This window comes from Pseudopipra pipra, chromosome 4, assembly GCF_036250125.1.
Source record: "Pseudopipra pipra isolate bDixPip1 chromosome 4, bDixPip1.hap1, whole genome shotgun sequence".
In the NCBI taxonomy this organism is placed as follows: Eukaryota; Metazoa; Chordata; class Aves; order Passeriformes; family Pipridae; genus Pseudopipra; species Pseudopipra pipra.
In genome coordinates this window covers 53,030,728-53,044,745 of record NC_087552.1, presented here as the reverse complement: position 1 = coordinate 53,044,745, position 14,018 = coordinate 53,030,728, and the positions used below count along the sequence as shown (strand labels likewise).

General features: G+C 37.1%; 1 protein-coding gene across 9 annotated transcripts in view; it reads left to right on the top strand.

Annotated features, from left to right (window-relative positions):
- Nucleotides 1-14,018, top strand: part of TBC1D1 (TBC1 domain family member 1) — a 103,609-nt gene that overhangs the window by 76,954 nt on the left and 12,637 nt on the right. For 8 of the 9 annotated variants that reach the window (XM_064653055.1, XM_064653051.1, XM_064653054.1 and 5 more), the window contains 3 exons: nucleotides 6,450-6,635; nucleotides 9,895-10,056; nucleotides 11,820-11,978. In XM_064653055.1, coding sequence (XP_064509125.1) covers nucleotides 6,450-6,635; nucleotides 9,895-10,056; nucleotides 11,820-11,978 — 507 coding nt within the window. Of the gene's footprint in view, nucleotides 1-3,328; nucleotides 3,444-6,449; nucleotides 6,636-9,894; nucleotides 10,057-11,819; nucleotides 11,979-14,018 lie in introns of those variants that run through there. The other variant, XM_064653058.1, reaches the window with a different exon arrangement.

The following is a 14,018-nucleotide window of genomic DNA, read 5'->3' as shown; positions in this document are numbered from 1 at the left end:
ACTGACTGTTCAGAATTTGTCATAGTAAGAGAACTGTTTTGCAGATTGTCAGAAACTCCCAGCAGAGTCAAGTGCTAGATTTAAAGGGAGTGTGAATAGTTTTTGAAGTACGTGGTGGGAAAGTGATGGTGTTTGTCAGAGCTTTCTTGCTGAGGGAGGTGTGTTGGAAGTAGACAGCAAGATTTCGGTAGCAGCTGTGTCAGTTTTAGATTGGAGAATGGGGATTTGTTTTGAAGTGGGCAGTGTGTGATGGAGTTACCTGTTGAACAGTGAAAGAAATTGCAATTCAGAGGAATGAGATGCCTGGTATTACTTAGCAGTAGTCAAAAAATAGATTCAGATGAAAAAAGAAGGAACTTTAGCCAAAAGAACTACATAGTATTTTACAGCTTTACTTGCAGAAAAAAAGAATTATTTTAGAAAGTGCAGTTATCTCTGTACAGGAAAATTAACTTGATTCATTAATTAAAATTAATTTGGTTTCAGTCTCTGACAGAGGTATCCAACTTCAACACTCCTAAGTGCTGAAGAAAAGTTTGGATTTGAAGAACTGTTATTCTTGAAACCAGCTGTAGTTAGCACCTACCTATCTGTTTATGTGCTTTGTGGTGAGAGTTATATATCTTGATTATTTAAGCAAAAATTTTTAAAATAATTTTGTAGTAGTATTGTAAGTACTGTAAACTGTTGCTTTAGCATTCTGTACTTAGAATGTTTATGGGGTGTAAATTATTTCTAATGTATTTGCCAATACTGTTTTAATGATGCTCTTTTAGCAACAAAATTATTATTAACTAATTAGTATTTTTTTTAATCCTGTAATAAATCCAGTTGGTTAGAATTGATTACTCAGTTCTGTTCCTTTCAGAGTAAATATGTGCTCGTAATCTTGATTTGCAGAACAGGAGCTTGACTGTAACCCATAAGTACATGTTTAATGTTTAATGGCTTCTGTGCCCATGGATATATCAGGGCATTTATTTCTCAGGGCTTGATAATGTTAGTAAATGGGATTAATTGGGAGGTAGTGCTTATTTTTTAAGAAGTTCTTGGATTTAAAAGAAAAAACAAAGCATCTTTCAGAGCTGATTTTAATCAACAGTATTAAAATACACAATTTTTCAAGAATTCCTCATTCAGCCATTGCTTTAAGTTGTATGTCAGACTAGAAGAACTTGTTGCTTCTTGTGATTCTGTATTTGAAGCTTTTTGGTAACAGAAGGCTTCTGGTCATGTTACCACATTTGCTTATGAAGTTAAATATTCCAGACATCTGTGTAAAATAATAGGACTATTATGTCCTTGGTTATAGGAGTTTGCAGTTCCTCTTTTATTCTATACTATGTATGAAAGAAGGTGTTGCTCTACCTGAATGGAAGATCTGAAGAGAACTAGGGATGTTGTTGATGTATTTTCTTTTGGCAATTGAATCTTACATGACTGTGAGGGTTCTCTTGTTTGATGGCCAAGCTGAATTTTCTAAAGTTTGAAATGCAACAAAGAAAAATAATGTAATGCAGTAAATAAAATGCTTAATGGATCCTTCTGTCCACATTCTTACCAAATCTTGCCTGGCTTTTTAACTGTGGAGAGCAGATGTGACTAGTAAACATGGCATGTAGAGGGCCATGTGCAAAAGCAACTCCATAGTAAGGATGGGAGTAATGCATTACTGTTGAGCCTCCTCCCTATTAGCCCTTCCTTTCTAGTTCAAGTGTTGCACTTTCTAGTCAAAGATGAATCTTATCACGTAGTTTTTGCTAGTCGAGGTTGGTTAGACTAAGTGCTTCTGAAAGAATGTTTTTAAAATATAGGCTTTTAGGTGGGTTTGTCACTTCTGTTGTTCTTTTTACCTTGTGTGGTTTCTCTTAGTGGGTTTCCTTTTCTCTTTCTTGTTTTTGGAAAGCCTTGTTTAATACTGAGGTTGATTGAATAAGAATAAAAAAAATATTTGATAAAATATTTTTCCCTAGTCATTTAGAAATGAAACTTCCCTGTTCATATCCCTACCAGTCAGATATTATCTGTTTTAATTACTACTGCAGTCATTCACCAGCTTTTCATGTACAAACTTTCTTTAGTGTAGTCCCTGGTAGTAATATGTCATGACAGTTTGTTCATAATCTTTTGTACTTTGTTTTGTATGTATCTTTGCACATAAGAGTTTTGTGTAATGCATTCATTGATCTTTTCAGAGTGTTGGGATACTCTGCACCTTAGGATTGAAGCACTGCCATGTGAGGCCAGCAGCTTCATAAATAAATGGATGGAATCGAACAAATTCCACCTCAGTCCATTGTTCCTATGGGCCTTGTCGGTTTTTTGGGTGTTATAAGTGGTGAAAGCATAAGAGGAGTGCTTTTGAGGTATGAATGGATGCACTGGTACATTTTCACCTGGTTCATGAGCAGTGTCATCTGCAGTTCATTACCTTGCAGAAGTTCTCACAAGCCCAGGAAAGCTGGTGACTTTCCCAAGTGAAGTGCACTGTTTCTCAAGGAATACTTAGTTTGGACCGATAGACCTGTAGGATTGCGTTGTGCAGAAGAATAGTTCTGAAGGGTAGTCCAAGTATGAACCTCAAATGGAAAATAACCTGCATATTTATAAAATATATTAATAGTTATTGAGTCAACTTGCCATATCCCAAACCTTAAAGAATAGAAGTGCGGTTGCCTTTTAGGAGTACAATGTACGATGGTAGAATTTTATAGGGAAGCTGCAGGAAAGGAAGCAATATATTTGAAAGGGGTACAGGTCAAACATGGAATAGGAGTCAACAAAAGGTTGGCAAGTGAACAGGGAAGCAGTCTTTCAGTGTGCACTGAAGTGTTCAGATCCTGTTTAAGTGCACTTACTAATCTCATAAAAGTTCTGAAGGCTGCACATTGCTTGGGTTTTAACACATGGCTGTTTGGTTCAGTGGAATGTGAGCTCCTACTTATGTTCAGCTGAACTGCTCTACTATTTAGCCTTGCTTTCTCTGCTTCATATTGGGTTGTGCATAACAATGCAATACTCGGTTTCTTGTTACAGTATTTCTACTCTTGTCTGTTCTGGATCTGGAAGCTGGGTGTATTCATGGACATGGGTTAGTGTTGACTTACCGAATGTCTGGGTTTTTTACTTTGCTTTGAGGGATTACCTTCACATTCCACCTTCCCCCGTTCTTTACCAGCCAAAACAGCTGATGCAACTCTCCAGACTTCCGACAGGCCACCTGAGCAGTTAAACAGGTTCATTCTGCATTCTGTAAATCCTGCCTCATGCCAGCATGCAGATGGGAGGGAAGGCAGGTTTTGAATGTGTTGCACTTTATCAGAGTAGACTTTAGACTTTCTGATAAATGTCCACAAGTGATAAGAAGAAAAAGAAAAGATAGAAAAGGAACTGCCATCTGGAAGGCAAAATCAAGCATAGTACTCTTCACAGAGGAATTAGAGGTAGCGTTGATAATCATAATTGTTAAGCTTATAGAATTTTAACCTTTCTGTTTTCTTTTATAGCCTTAATTATTATTTCTTTTAATGAATACTGATCTTATCAGGTTAGTCAGTAACAGATGAGAAATTTTCAGCCTAAATGGAAACAGGACCGTGGTCTTCAGTAATTAATGCTTTACAGCAGTTCAGGTGTTGCCACAGGTTGATCACTGCAGGACTGTGAGTAGCATCTCTGATAAACTTGTTAATTTGTTACTTTAAAACCATTCCGTAAAATTTATACTGAGGAAGTGGGATGTGAACATTAAAGGACAGAAGATTCTAGATGTGTTTAATCCATTTGCTTGCATGTGTTTTGCCAGCCTCTTTTTTTGAATTTTGGGGTTTTTTTTACAAGTAGGTAGTCATGAGCTGTATCTGTAGTCTATTATTTTCTAACATATGTGCATATATACATACAAAAAAACAGAATACACATCTGAATCTAAAAGAGAGCTATAAACCACTGAGAGAATATGTAGGATGAGAAGAGATTTTTTTCCCCCAAGATGCACATACATTCTATATTGAGTGCTATGGGAAGTAACATGAATTTAAGACATGAATAGACCACAGATAGTGTACAGTAGATAAGGGTTTTCCTACCTGGATCACTTTTACCTTTTGCGTTGATGTTTGGGGACCATTTTTGTTTATTCCTCTTTCTTACGGTGCTGTTATTTTGTGCAGCCTTAAAGGATATGAAACCTTCCCTTGTAGATTGTCTTTTTATTTCTTTAAGTTCACTATTTTATTCAAGCAACTTAAGGGAGTTCTCCCCAAATCTTCGTTCGTGAAGCCTAGCCATGAAGGGAGTTCTACCAGCGTTATCCTTTAGATTATTTTCCTTAAAATCTTACTTAATATGCACTAAGGAAAATTGGGATCAAAGCTACAAATGTAGAAATTCTACATAAAAATGTACGGAACATTGCTGACAGTATAGCATGTGCATAAAAAATAACAATTACATCAAAGCCAGAAGTCAAATAAAAATAATTTTCCTTTCATTGTCAATAAAAGTTGAGAATTATCAAGTGTGTGTAACTTCTCTACCCGATGACATTTGCCTAAATCTCTGTTACGATTGCAGATCTTACCCCCGAGAAGTCTTTCCACTTAAAGAAAAAAATTTAATGTTTTGCAGATTCTAAGGAATATAATACAGTTTTCTTGTTATATTATATTTTCCATAACCAGCTGTATTTCTGAGTGCACCTGTCAGTTATTCCTACTTTCTTTGCAACAAATGGTGATTGCCATTAAAGTGTCAAATGTTTGATCTTTGCCTAGTTTTCATTCCCATGATGTTTGTTGTTCTCTGAAATGCTATAGGTACAAGAAGTATGAGTATCCACATTTATATCCAAAGTGCAAGTTTGGTTTAAATGGTTCTGCTAGCTGAAAATGTTGCATTTATTTTTATATGTTTATTTTACCCTGTGACTTTAACTGTGGTGACAAGGAAATAAATGTTGTATAAGGAAAGAGCTGGTATGTGGACCCACCCTACTTCTGTCTGACTCTTTGAGAGGAAAAGATTGACAGTGGCAAAACTTAGAAATGCAGAAGGCAACAGCTGTAAACGTTTCCATTCTTAATCATCTGAGCTCAGTTTTGTGAGTGCCTTCAAACAAACAAGAAAAGAATAGCTGCATATGAACGGTGTGAGTCAATATCTAGTTGCATTCTGAGCAGAACTTGAAGAGGTGAAAACCTTCCTATTTTGTTAGTTTTGAAGAGATGAGATGATGGGTGTGTGTTTATTCAAAATCTTTATCACTATGCTAGTCGGTGATAAAGAAATGGACCATTGAGCTACCATCAGAATAATTGCTTCAGGAATTCCCCTTCTTCAGGAGCTATTTGAAGTAGCATGCACAGATGTACTTTTCCTTGGCTGGAGAGTCTGGGGAATGGTTTTCGCTGTACTAACTTCAAAGCATTTTCTTGCATGTATAGCTCAGGGAGCCATTTCACAGCCATTCTGTTTGAGTGAAGAAGTGCAATTGTGATGGCCTTCCATTTGGGACTTGGTTGGAAGAGATCAGTTGTTTTGCCCATTAATTTTTAAGTTGGTGAATTGAGTAATTTTTCTTCTAGATACAGGTTATATCAAAGACTATTGAGCCTTCAGAAAAGCTGTATAAAACAACAAAATTAAGTGATACTACAGAAGATATTAAGAAAACAAAGTATAACAGCTTATGCTTCTTATATTCATTACTTGACTTAAAACAATATTGCATACCCTCTCCCTAAAAATAAATGATTTTTCAATTTGCCTGAGATTTATTTAATGTTCACTTTCTTTTGTAGTGTTTTCAGTCTTTTTAGAATTACCTTGCATGCTTGACAAAAAGATACGTTTTTTGGTAGACCAGCTGAAGGCAAAGGAAAAAGTGCAGAAGGTTATGATATGGTTAAAAACACAAAGTTTTTTTAAGACAAACATATCTTAAATGCCTGTGTCCCTTTCCGCCTATTTACTTTAAGAACTGGTAATCGTCCCATTGTATGGCCTTAGGTGGTGGTGTGTTTGTGCAGCTAAGGGTGTGTGTTTTCTTTGTTAAACACACTTCAGGGATTATTGGTGCAGATTTATCTGCTATTTGAGTCATGCCAAGTTTCAGCTATAGGTTATGTTTTTGTAATTTCTCAAACTTGCATTTTTTTAGTTCTCTGTGTAAAGCTGTAATTAGCAAGCTGTGGTCTTGGTGTGTGGTACAATGGTTTTATCAGGTTATAGAAAAAATTGTTCTAGGCTTTGGCCAATATGATTCTTATTCAGAAGCAGCTTGTAAATCTGCTTGAAACTGTCATTTGGGATCCCTTGCTTGGTACTGCTACCTCTTATATATGTGTGTGTGTGTGTATATATATGTATATACAGTCTTTCAAATTGTGTCCATTCATTCACCTGTTCATGACATCGAAGTAGTTCACAACAACTTCTCTTTTTTAAAGATTACTGTGAATTGGGAGAACTTCCACCCAGATCTCCGTTGGAACCAGTGTGTGAAGATGGCCCCTTTGGGCCAGTGAAAGAAGAAAGGAAACGGACACCTCATGAGCTACGTGAGCTGTGGAAGAAAGCAATTATCCAGCAGATACTGCTCCTCAGAATGGAGAAGGAAAACCAGAAGTTACAAGGTTGGTGAAGTTCTTGATTACACTCTACTGCAAAAGAAATTCACCTTTTGGTTTGCTGTATGGCCTTTGTAGTGGACTGCACCAAGCCTTAATGAGACATTTTAAGAACATGTAGGTTAATCAAGTCAGCAATATCTCCCTCAACACTCATTAATGTAGATGAAAATTGGCACTTATTTTTTTATCACTTCACCATATTATTTGTTTACTTGATCTTGGGGGTTCCTCTTTTATTTTTACCATGGCTGAGCTTTTTTAGGCTGGTGTCTAGAAGCTCTCACAAGGAATTCAGCACTATCTCTATCATGAACTGAATTATTTTCTACATTCACATCCATAGGTCCTTGTCTAAGTATTGGTCATTGTAATGTTGTGTTTAGCCAGTCTTGAGGCTGAATGGAAGTTCTTAAGGAGCTGATTGTGGACTTGAAATTATGGGTGCCTGCAGTAGTACCCACTTAGATCAGTCCGAAGGGTGATAAGAAGGCACTTGAGAAACTGTAATTTGCAGTTGTTCCTAACCACAGTTTTTCTGTGGATGAATTAGCTGCAACGAATCTATTTTGGTGGCAGTTTTTACACATAAAGAGCAGCTGCATGCAGAATCATAAGTGATTGCCCTTGAGAGCTTCTCCTTTGAAGATATGCATGATGAAGACAGAAATGTTTATCTGGCTGATTTTATGTCAGGAAGGTAGTAGGCATCCGGACCCTCGAAAGGGGAGGTACCTGACATGAAAATGGCAATACTTCTTTAATTTTGTGTAAACTTGAGGAAGGATTGTCTTCCAAGAATAACTGTGTAGAGAGAGAGCCCAGCTGTGTGACAAGGTCAGTACACCAAATGTGAAATCCTTCTTTAAACTTAGACTAAGACTCCTGATTGGAAAGAGAACACACCTCTTGGACACTGGATATGGCCTGCCAAATCACTTAGCCCACCTGTAGACTATTTGCTCCCAGCACTATAGCTCTCTTAGTTCCACCCTGGTATGTGAGGAACACCTGACACCTGAGTTTCCTAAGAACTCCACAGGTGTTCCCAGCAAGTGTACTGGTTAATCCAGTAAAATAAAATATGGCAGTGAATACCAAATATACAGTGTCCTTGGCTCAGATGCCAAGACCCTCTGGAGAAGAGGTACCAAGAGCAATGATTTATAGAATCCCTTCAGCTTAGAATAGCTCTGTAAATGAACTTCTGTAACTTTTTTACGGCATTTAGAAATAAATTTGCTCCGTTTTGTGTATTTATACTCCTGATTTTCTTTTAATTTCTCTTGTATTCCAATTGTCTGAATCTTGAGCCTGCAGTCAAGTTTTTGGCAACTTCAGGCCGTTAATATCCGTACACATTTTAACAAGTTTAACTAAATGCTCCGGATTTGTCTGCCCAAAAGAAAAAATTGCAAAACCATCACAGATACGTAAAGATGAGCATGTCTAAAAGGTAGTTAATGAATGAATGAGGGAGGTGTTGGCAGGACTGAAGACCCAGGCTGTGCTGTATGCACTATGGAGTGAGGAAGTTGTCCTAAGTAGCTGCTGCATGTAGATCTCAGATGGTGAGACAATACTTGAAAACAACAGATGACTGTGCTGCAGCAAGCACAGTGTCTTTACCGATAGGGCTTATGTGTGATATTGGGAATTGGGTAGTGTCATAACCTAAATAAGGTTGTTGATAGAGGCATATTCTCATCTCAGTCCTCGCATCTCACTCCCACTGTCACATTTTTGCATATAGCATAAGAAGACTGAATAAAGCAGAAAAGATTGAAAAGGTACCAAGCACCAGAAAACATTTGTTTGCAAAAAATGAAACATTGAAAGATTTCTCTTTGTTTTCATATAAGCTGAAATTTAAATACCATTTTTAATTATCTTCATACAATACCACCTGTGTTTTAAGGGTTTTTTAATATTCTGATTTATGAATGTGTTGTATTTGACCTGACAAAAATGTGAAGAAGTTGACAAATAGCTTAGATAGACAGAATCGCTTTCAGTGTGGACACACAGTGATGACAAAACTGTGAGTGCTTGGACTATGAGGTCCAGATCTTGCAAACACTTAGGTAACCTCATAACTCACGTGAATAACCTCACTAAATGAAGTCATTTGCATGCGAAAGCAATGACAGGATGAGGACGTACACTTCCCAAATATAAACAGTTCTTTTTCAGCTTTTAAAATCTAGAAGCTTGTTTAGCCAGTGGGAGTACAGGACAAGGTAACCTTTCATGACTCTCAGGATTCAATAGTCTAAAAAACCTCAGTTGCAGATACAGATCTTAGAACAAGTTGCATTTAGCGTGTTGATAATGTCATTATGGGCAGTGTAAATTTCAGGTGATCTTTAACTATTTCGTAAATTTATTTAAAGAAATTGAATATACAAACAGTAGAGAGTTAAATTAACAAAAGATAATACAATATCATTTTGACATACATTGTCTCAAGACTGAAATGCATAGGAGTGTGATTTTGTGAGTTCATACTGTGGAATCATCAAAAGTAGCAGCAGGCTTATGATGTATGTCAAGAATGTCCTCAAAATAAAAGCATCTTGTCAGCATTACAGTAATGCATCATCACAACAAAAAAGTAAATGAATCAAAAAAACATGGTCACTTCATGATACACTATTTCATAAACATAGTTTCAAATCAAGTTATTTGTAGGAGAAATACTTCTTAATTTTTGTTTAATACTGTAGAACCTTTTCAGACTTTAATGTCTTTTGAACTTTTGTTCTACTCATTTTTGCAAGTAGAGAGCTGCTCTTGTCCTGGAACTAGGTGCATTGAGTCCTCAGCCATGTTACAACCTAGTTAAAAGTTGAAATACTTGTTTTGTTAAATTCTTCATAAATATCCCCAGTTTATGTCACTCCTTAGTGCTCTCTTTGTAGCTTCATCTTGGTTTCCTTATAACATTTTCTTTCAGCATTTCATCCTTTTAAGAATAGATGACTGACATATTTCTATCTCATCTGAACTACACTTTTTTTCTCCTATTTTTTCAGTCTTACGACCTCCACAAATTCATCCACTGTCACAAAAGATGCTTTATTATTTAGTTTTTACATGAGTACCATTAATAAACCATTTTTCCATGTCATTATAATACTAAAATGCCCCCACAGAAACAAAACTTAAAAGCTTTACCATATTCATAGGAAGTTGTAAGTTAAATTAATCCATTTTACAAATAGTAAATAATATTGACTGCTACATTCATGATATCACTTCCTAGCTTCAGAAAACAATTTGCAGAACAGACGTCTGAAACTTGACTATGAAGAAATCACACCATGCTTAAAAGATGTAACTTTGATTTGGGAAAAAATGTTGAGTACACCTGGAAGGTCAAAGATTAAATTTGATGTGGAAAAAATACACTCTGCTGTTGCACAAGGTAAGCACGGTTTGTTATTCTGAGTTGTTGAAATGCATGTAAATTGTATTCGAAAAGGAATAGGGTGACCACTCCTTATAACCAGGTTCTCACTAGAGCTGTTCCTTGGGCTGCTGCCTAAACAAGTAACAACGTTCAGTACCATCATGGCTGCAGTTGTATTACTGGAGCTAATTCATTTTTTAATAACGTTTGTCCTTACAGGAGAGTTGTACAGTACCTCAGTGCATTACAATTGTTGCGATCTGATTTTATAAATAACAAGTTATAAGTAAAGAAAAAAAGCCTGGATAAATGCCAAAGAAATTACTGTGTAAATAACTGAGGAAGCCCTCTGCACTATTATCTGGGAATTCTCTGTTCCAGCCTGGGTACCATGTCTGCATACAAACAGTATACATGGATATCGCTGCAGAACTGCCTCTTCTCTGAGTCTAACAACACATTTTACCTGGAAATGCCACTTACAGTCTTCCTCACAACTGCAGGGCTGAGCAACAGCACCTCTCTCCACTGCATCAAAAGTAATATAACCTAAGGATATTCTTTAAATGTTCTAAGAAGTTGGGTTATTGCTCAATGTTATTTGTGCCATGGTTAGTCCCAAAGGACCATGCTGAGTGCTGTATGTAGCCAGTGGTAAAGATGGCTACTCCAAGGAGCTTTTTATAGTTCTATACAAAGCTTTCCAACTTGTAAAGGAAGTGTCAAGAGTTAACCACTATCAGAAGTTTAATATTTTAAATATTGCACCTGACTATATGTAATTATACAAGCAAGTTAAACCAAGCTGTCCATTTAAGATGACTAGGTAAGTCTAAATTTCTAGCAATATCAAATCCTAATATGTTTTGTTATCTTTCCGTATAAGTTGTATGCTTGTGTGAGTTTTGATTTCTCCTGTTGTTTTTGTCCTCCATATGTTACATGTATACTAAAAGAAAAAAGCAGTCCAAAAAACTTCAACCCATAAATTGCTTCAACCTGCAATAGCTGGTTCTAGTACCTCATGGATTAGACAGCATACCATCCTGAAGAACAGTGTATTGATTTCTTGTGTAGATGATTTAATAGAGCCAGTCCTTGTGCTGAATTAATTGTACTCTCAGAGCTTTACATATAGATAAAAATGAAGACTACCATTACCTGTGTGAAAGTAGCATCATCCCTTTTTATAGAGAAATAAATTCAAGCTTTGAAACATTTTTATGTGTACCAGTCATTCAGCAAACCAATAGCAAAACTAGAAATACAATACTTGCTATCTGATTATGTGCCTTGTATTGTAGGCTCTACTTCACATCTCATTTATACCTGTTTATACTTCTGGTATGTGTGCATCCCACCTTCCTAAAACTTACTCCTAACAACAGAGTCAGTGCTCTGTTAGTGAGAGTTAGTTCTATTGCAATGTTTTATTGTGTACTTTACATAGAAAAATGGGAGATAAGCTTAAACTTTTCAGATACAAGTATTGCAGTTCAGATACAAGTATTACCTCTTCTAGTACTTCTCAGACTTAGGCAGCTCCCTGTGTTTCTGCCTTAAATCTCTCCTGTTAAGGTGCTGATGTCTTTTAGTGGTTGAGGAAGTGTAAGCACTGTAGTTTGATCTGCTTCTATGGTTCACTGGAGATATCAGATAGGGATCTGCTTGCCTATCTAGCATATACAGATCTTCAGTTCCTCAATCCTGTTAGCTCAGCTATAGCTGAACCCTCAGTAGGAGTACAAATTACTGGTTTAATTACTTTCTTCCATCAGGAGTACCACGTCACCATCGTGGGGAGATATGGAAGTTTCTAGCAGAGCAATACCATCTTAAACATCAGTTTCCAAGTAAGCAACAACCAAAGGACACACCTTATAAAGAACTCCTAAAACAACTAACTTCCCAACAGCATGCAATACTTATTGACCTAGGTAAGTGCAGTAATGGTCTGAAATTAAAACAAGGGGTTTATGGTCTCTGGAAGATAATTAAATAAAACAAGGTAACACACAAAAAGCTTTTCACCATTTAATAACAGATGGTTGGTAAGAACTGCTTTTCATCTGGTGTAAATGAGAAACCAGGAGATGATGTTTGTCCAAGAGGATCCCACCTCTTGTGTGTGAGATAATCCCACACTGAACTCAGTGTTCATTATACTCTTCCCTAATAAGGGCAAAAAATAAAGAATGTCTTCCAGAGCATGTTAGAACTGTTTGCAGTTTGGGTCCGAGAAGTTGTGGGGGACAATTTAAGTCTGTAATCACAAAGTTTGATTGAATTAACTTGACATGAAAAACTCCATCAAGGGAAGTCATGCAATGCAAGTAGCCAAATGTCATGTGATAGAATGATAAAAATTTATGGGGAAAGCTGTACTTGACCTGATCTGAATGATTAATACCTATTGCATTATTTTCTTTTACATTTTTGTCTGTAAAGCAGTAGTACATAGTCATGAGGGACACCTCATGATTCTGCCTTTTATAACTACTCAAAAAGTATTTGAGAATTTTCATTGCTCAAATTCATTCCCCTTTCTTGCCTGTTGAGGGATCACCGATACCCAGGGCTGTCTGGGAGTACCCATTTTTAAAAAGTTCCATGTGCAAACTGTTTTCAGTGCGTACTGAACTGTTAGAAGATTTGTCAGGTTTAGATGGTGACCTAATATTTATACAGTAAAGCAAGTATTTTCTCCTTTTTTGCAATCCTTGGTAAAGTGAGTCAAAATATCAAGGCAATGCATAGAAGACAGGAATCTGATAGAACAGGTGTGTGTCTGCAGAAGCTGACATGCGCTGAGGTGGAAGGGATGGAGGTCAATGCCACCTTCACTTTCCCCTGCTTTACAGGCTTGCCAGGTTTCGACTTGGTGCTGGGAAAGTAACACTCCAAAAGGAGCCTTAATACCAGCTGGGAAAAGGCAGTTGTGCATAGGTAAATTGTGCCTTTCAGACTTTTCATACCAATTCTAGGAATTCCCCTGGATTGAAGAGTGCCAGATACAGTCTTTTGTTTTTGAGAGAGGCATTTACATGCAACCAGAGATCACTTACTAGCAAGTACCTATTGGTCCAGCATACCAGGTGTTGAGAACCCTGCCAGTGAAGGTTGGGATTCTGTTGCACTGAAATGGTTCAGTAAGAGGTGAACAGTTCTGTGCTGGTCTTGAACACGTTCAGCAGAGGGGAGGAGGGTGGATAACTCCTGGACAGTAGGGAGCACAATCTGTCTGAGCTTGGTTGTCTCATACAGCAAACTGTGGCTCACTGGCTCAGCAAGCTGTTCATATTTTCTTCCTGGTTCTGCACACAGATACGTTCCTATCTTAGCCGTATGCTCTTCCTGTAGAAACAAATGGCCGTGTGTGTTGGCAAATTGGTAACTTCACGGTGGTTTTCATACAAGATGTTTTTGCAAAGGTGCTGGTTGCCAGCCCATTTATTGAGGGAGGGATTGGGCCTTGTCATTACAGCAAGATGAAATTAAGAATCTGAAGACTTCCTAGTGATTCACATTGAAATAGAGCTGTGCTGTGTGGTAACAGACAGCATAACTACATAGGCAGCTAGAAGGAATTTGCATGTTCTGACCTGTTCTGTTCCTTCAGGCTATCTCTTAAACCTTTAAGAATCCTTTTGAAAGCATACACTTCTACCTTGAAATAAAAACCTATGTTCTTGCAACATATGGTTCTAATGTTTGAAAAACTTTCCCAAATTAGGTTAAAGAAGTCTTGCTAACACAATATGAGCCTAAGCTGTAATAGTATTGCTCACACTTAGTTGAACTGATGCATCTTCAGCTATAAATAGTGCTTCCTGAAAATGAGGCCAGCACTGTGCATCTGGATGCAGAGGTAAGGTACAGCAGCTGCTTTCCTGGCTCAGTTTACATGTCATGGTATTATTTCATTACATGGACAAGGAAAAAAGCCACAACTCTCTGAAGAGTTTTGTATGTATTTA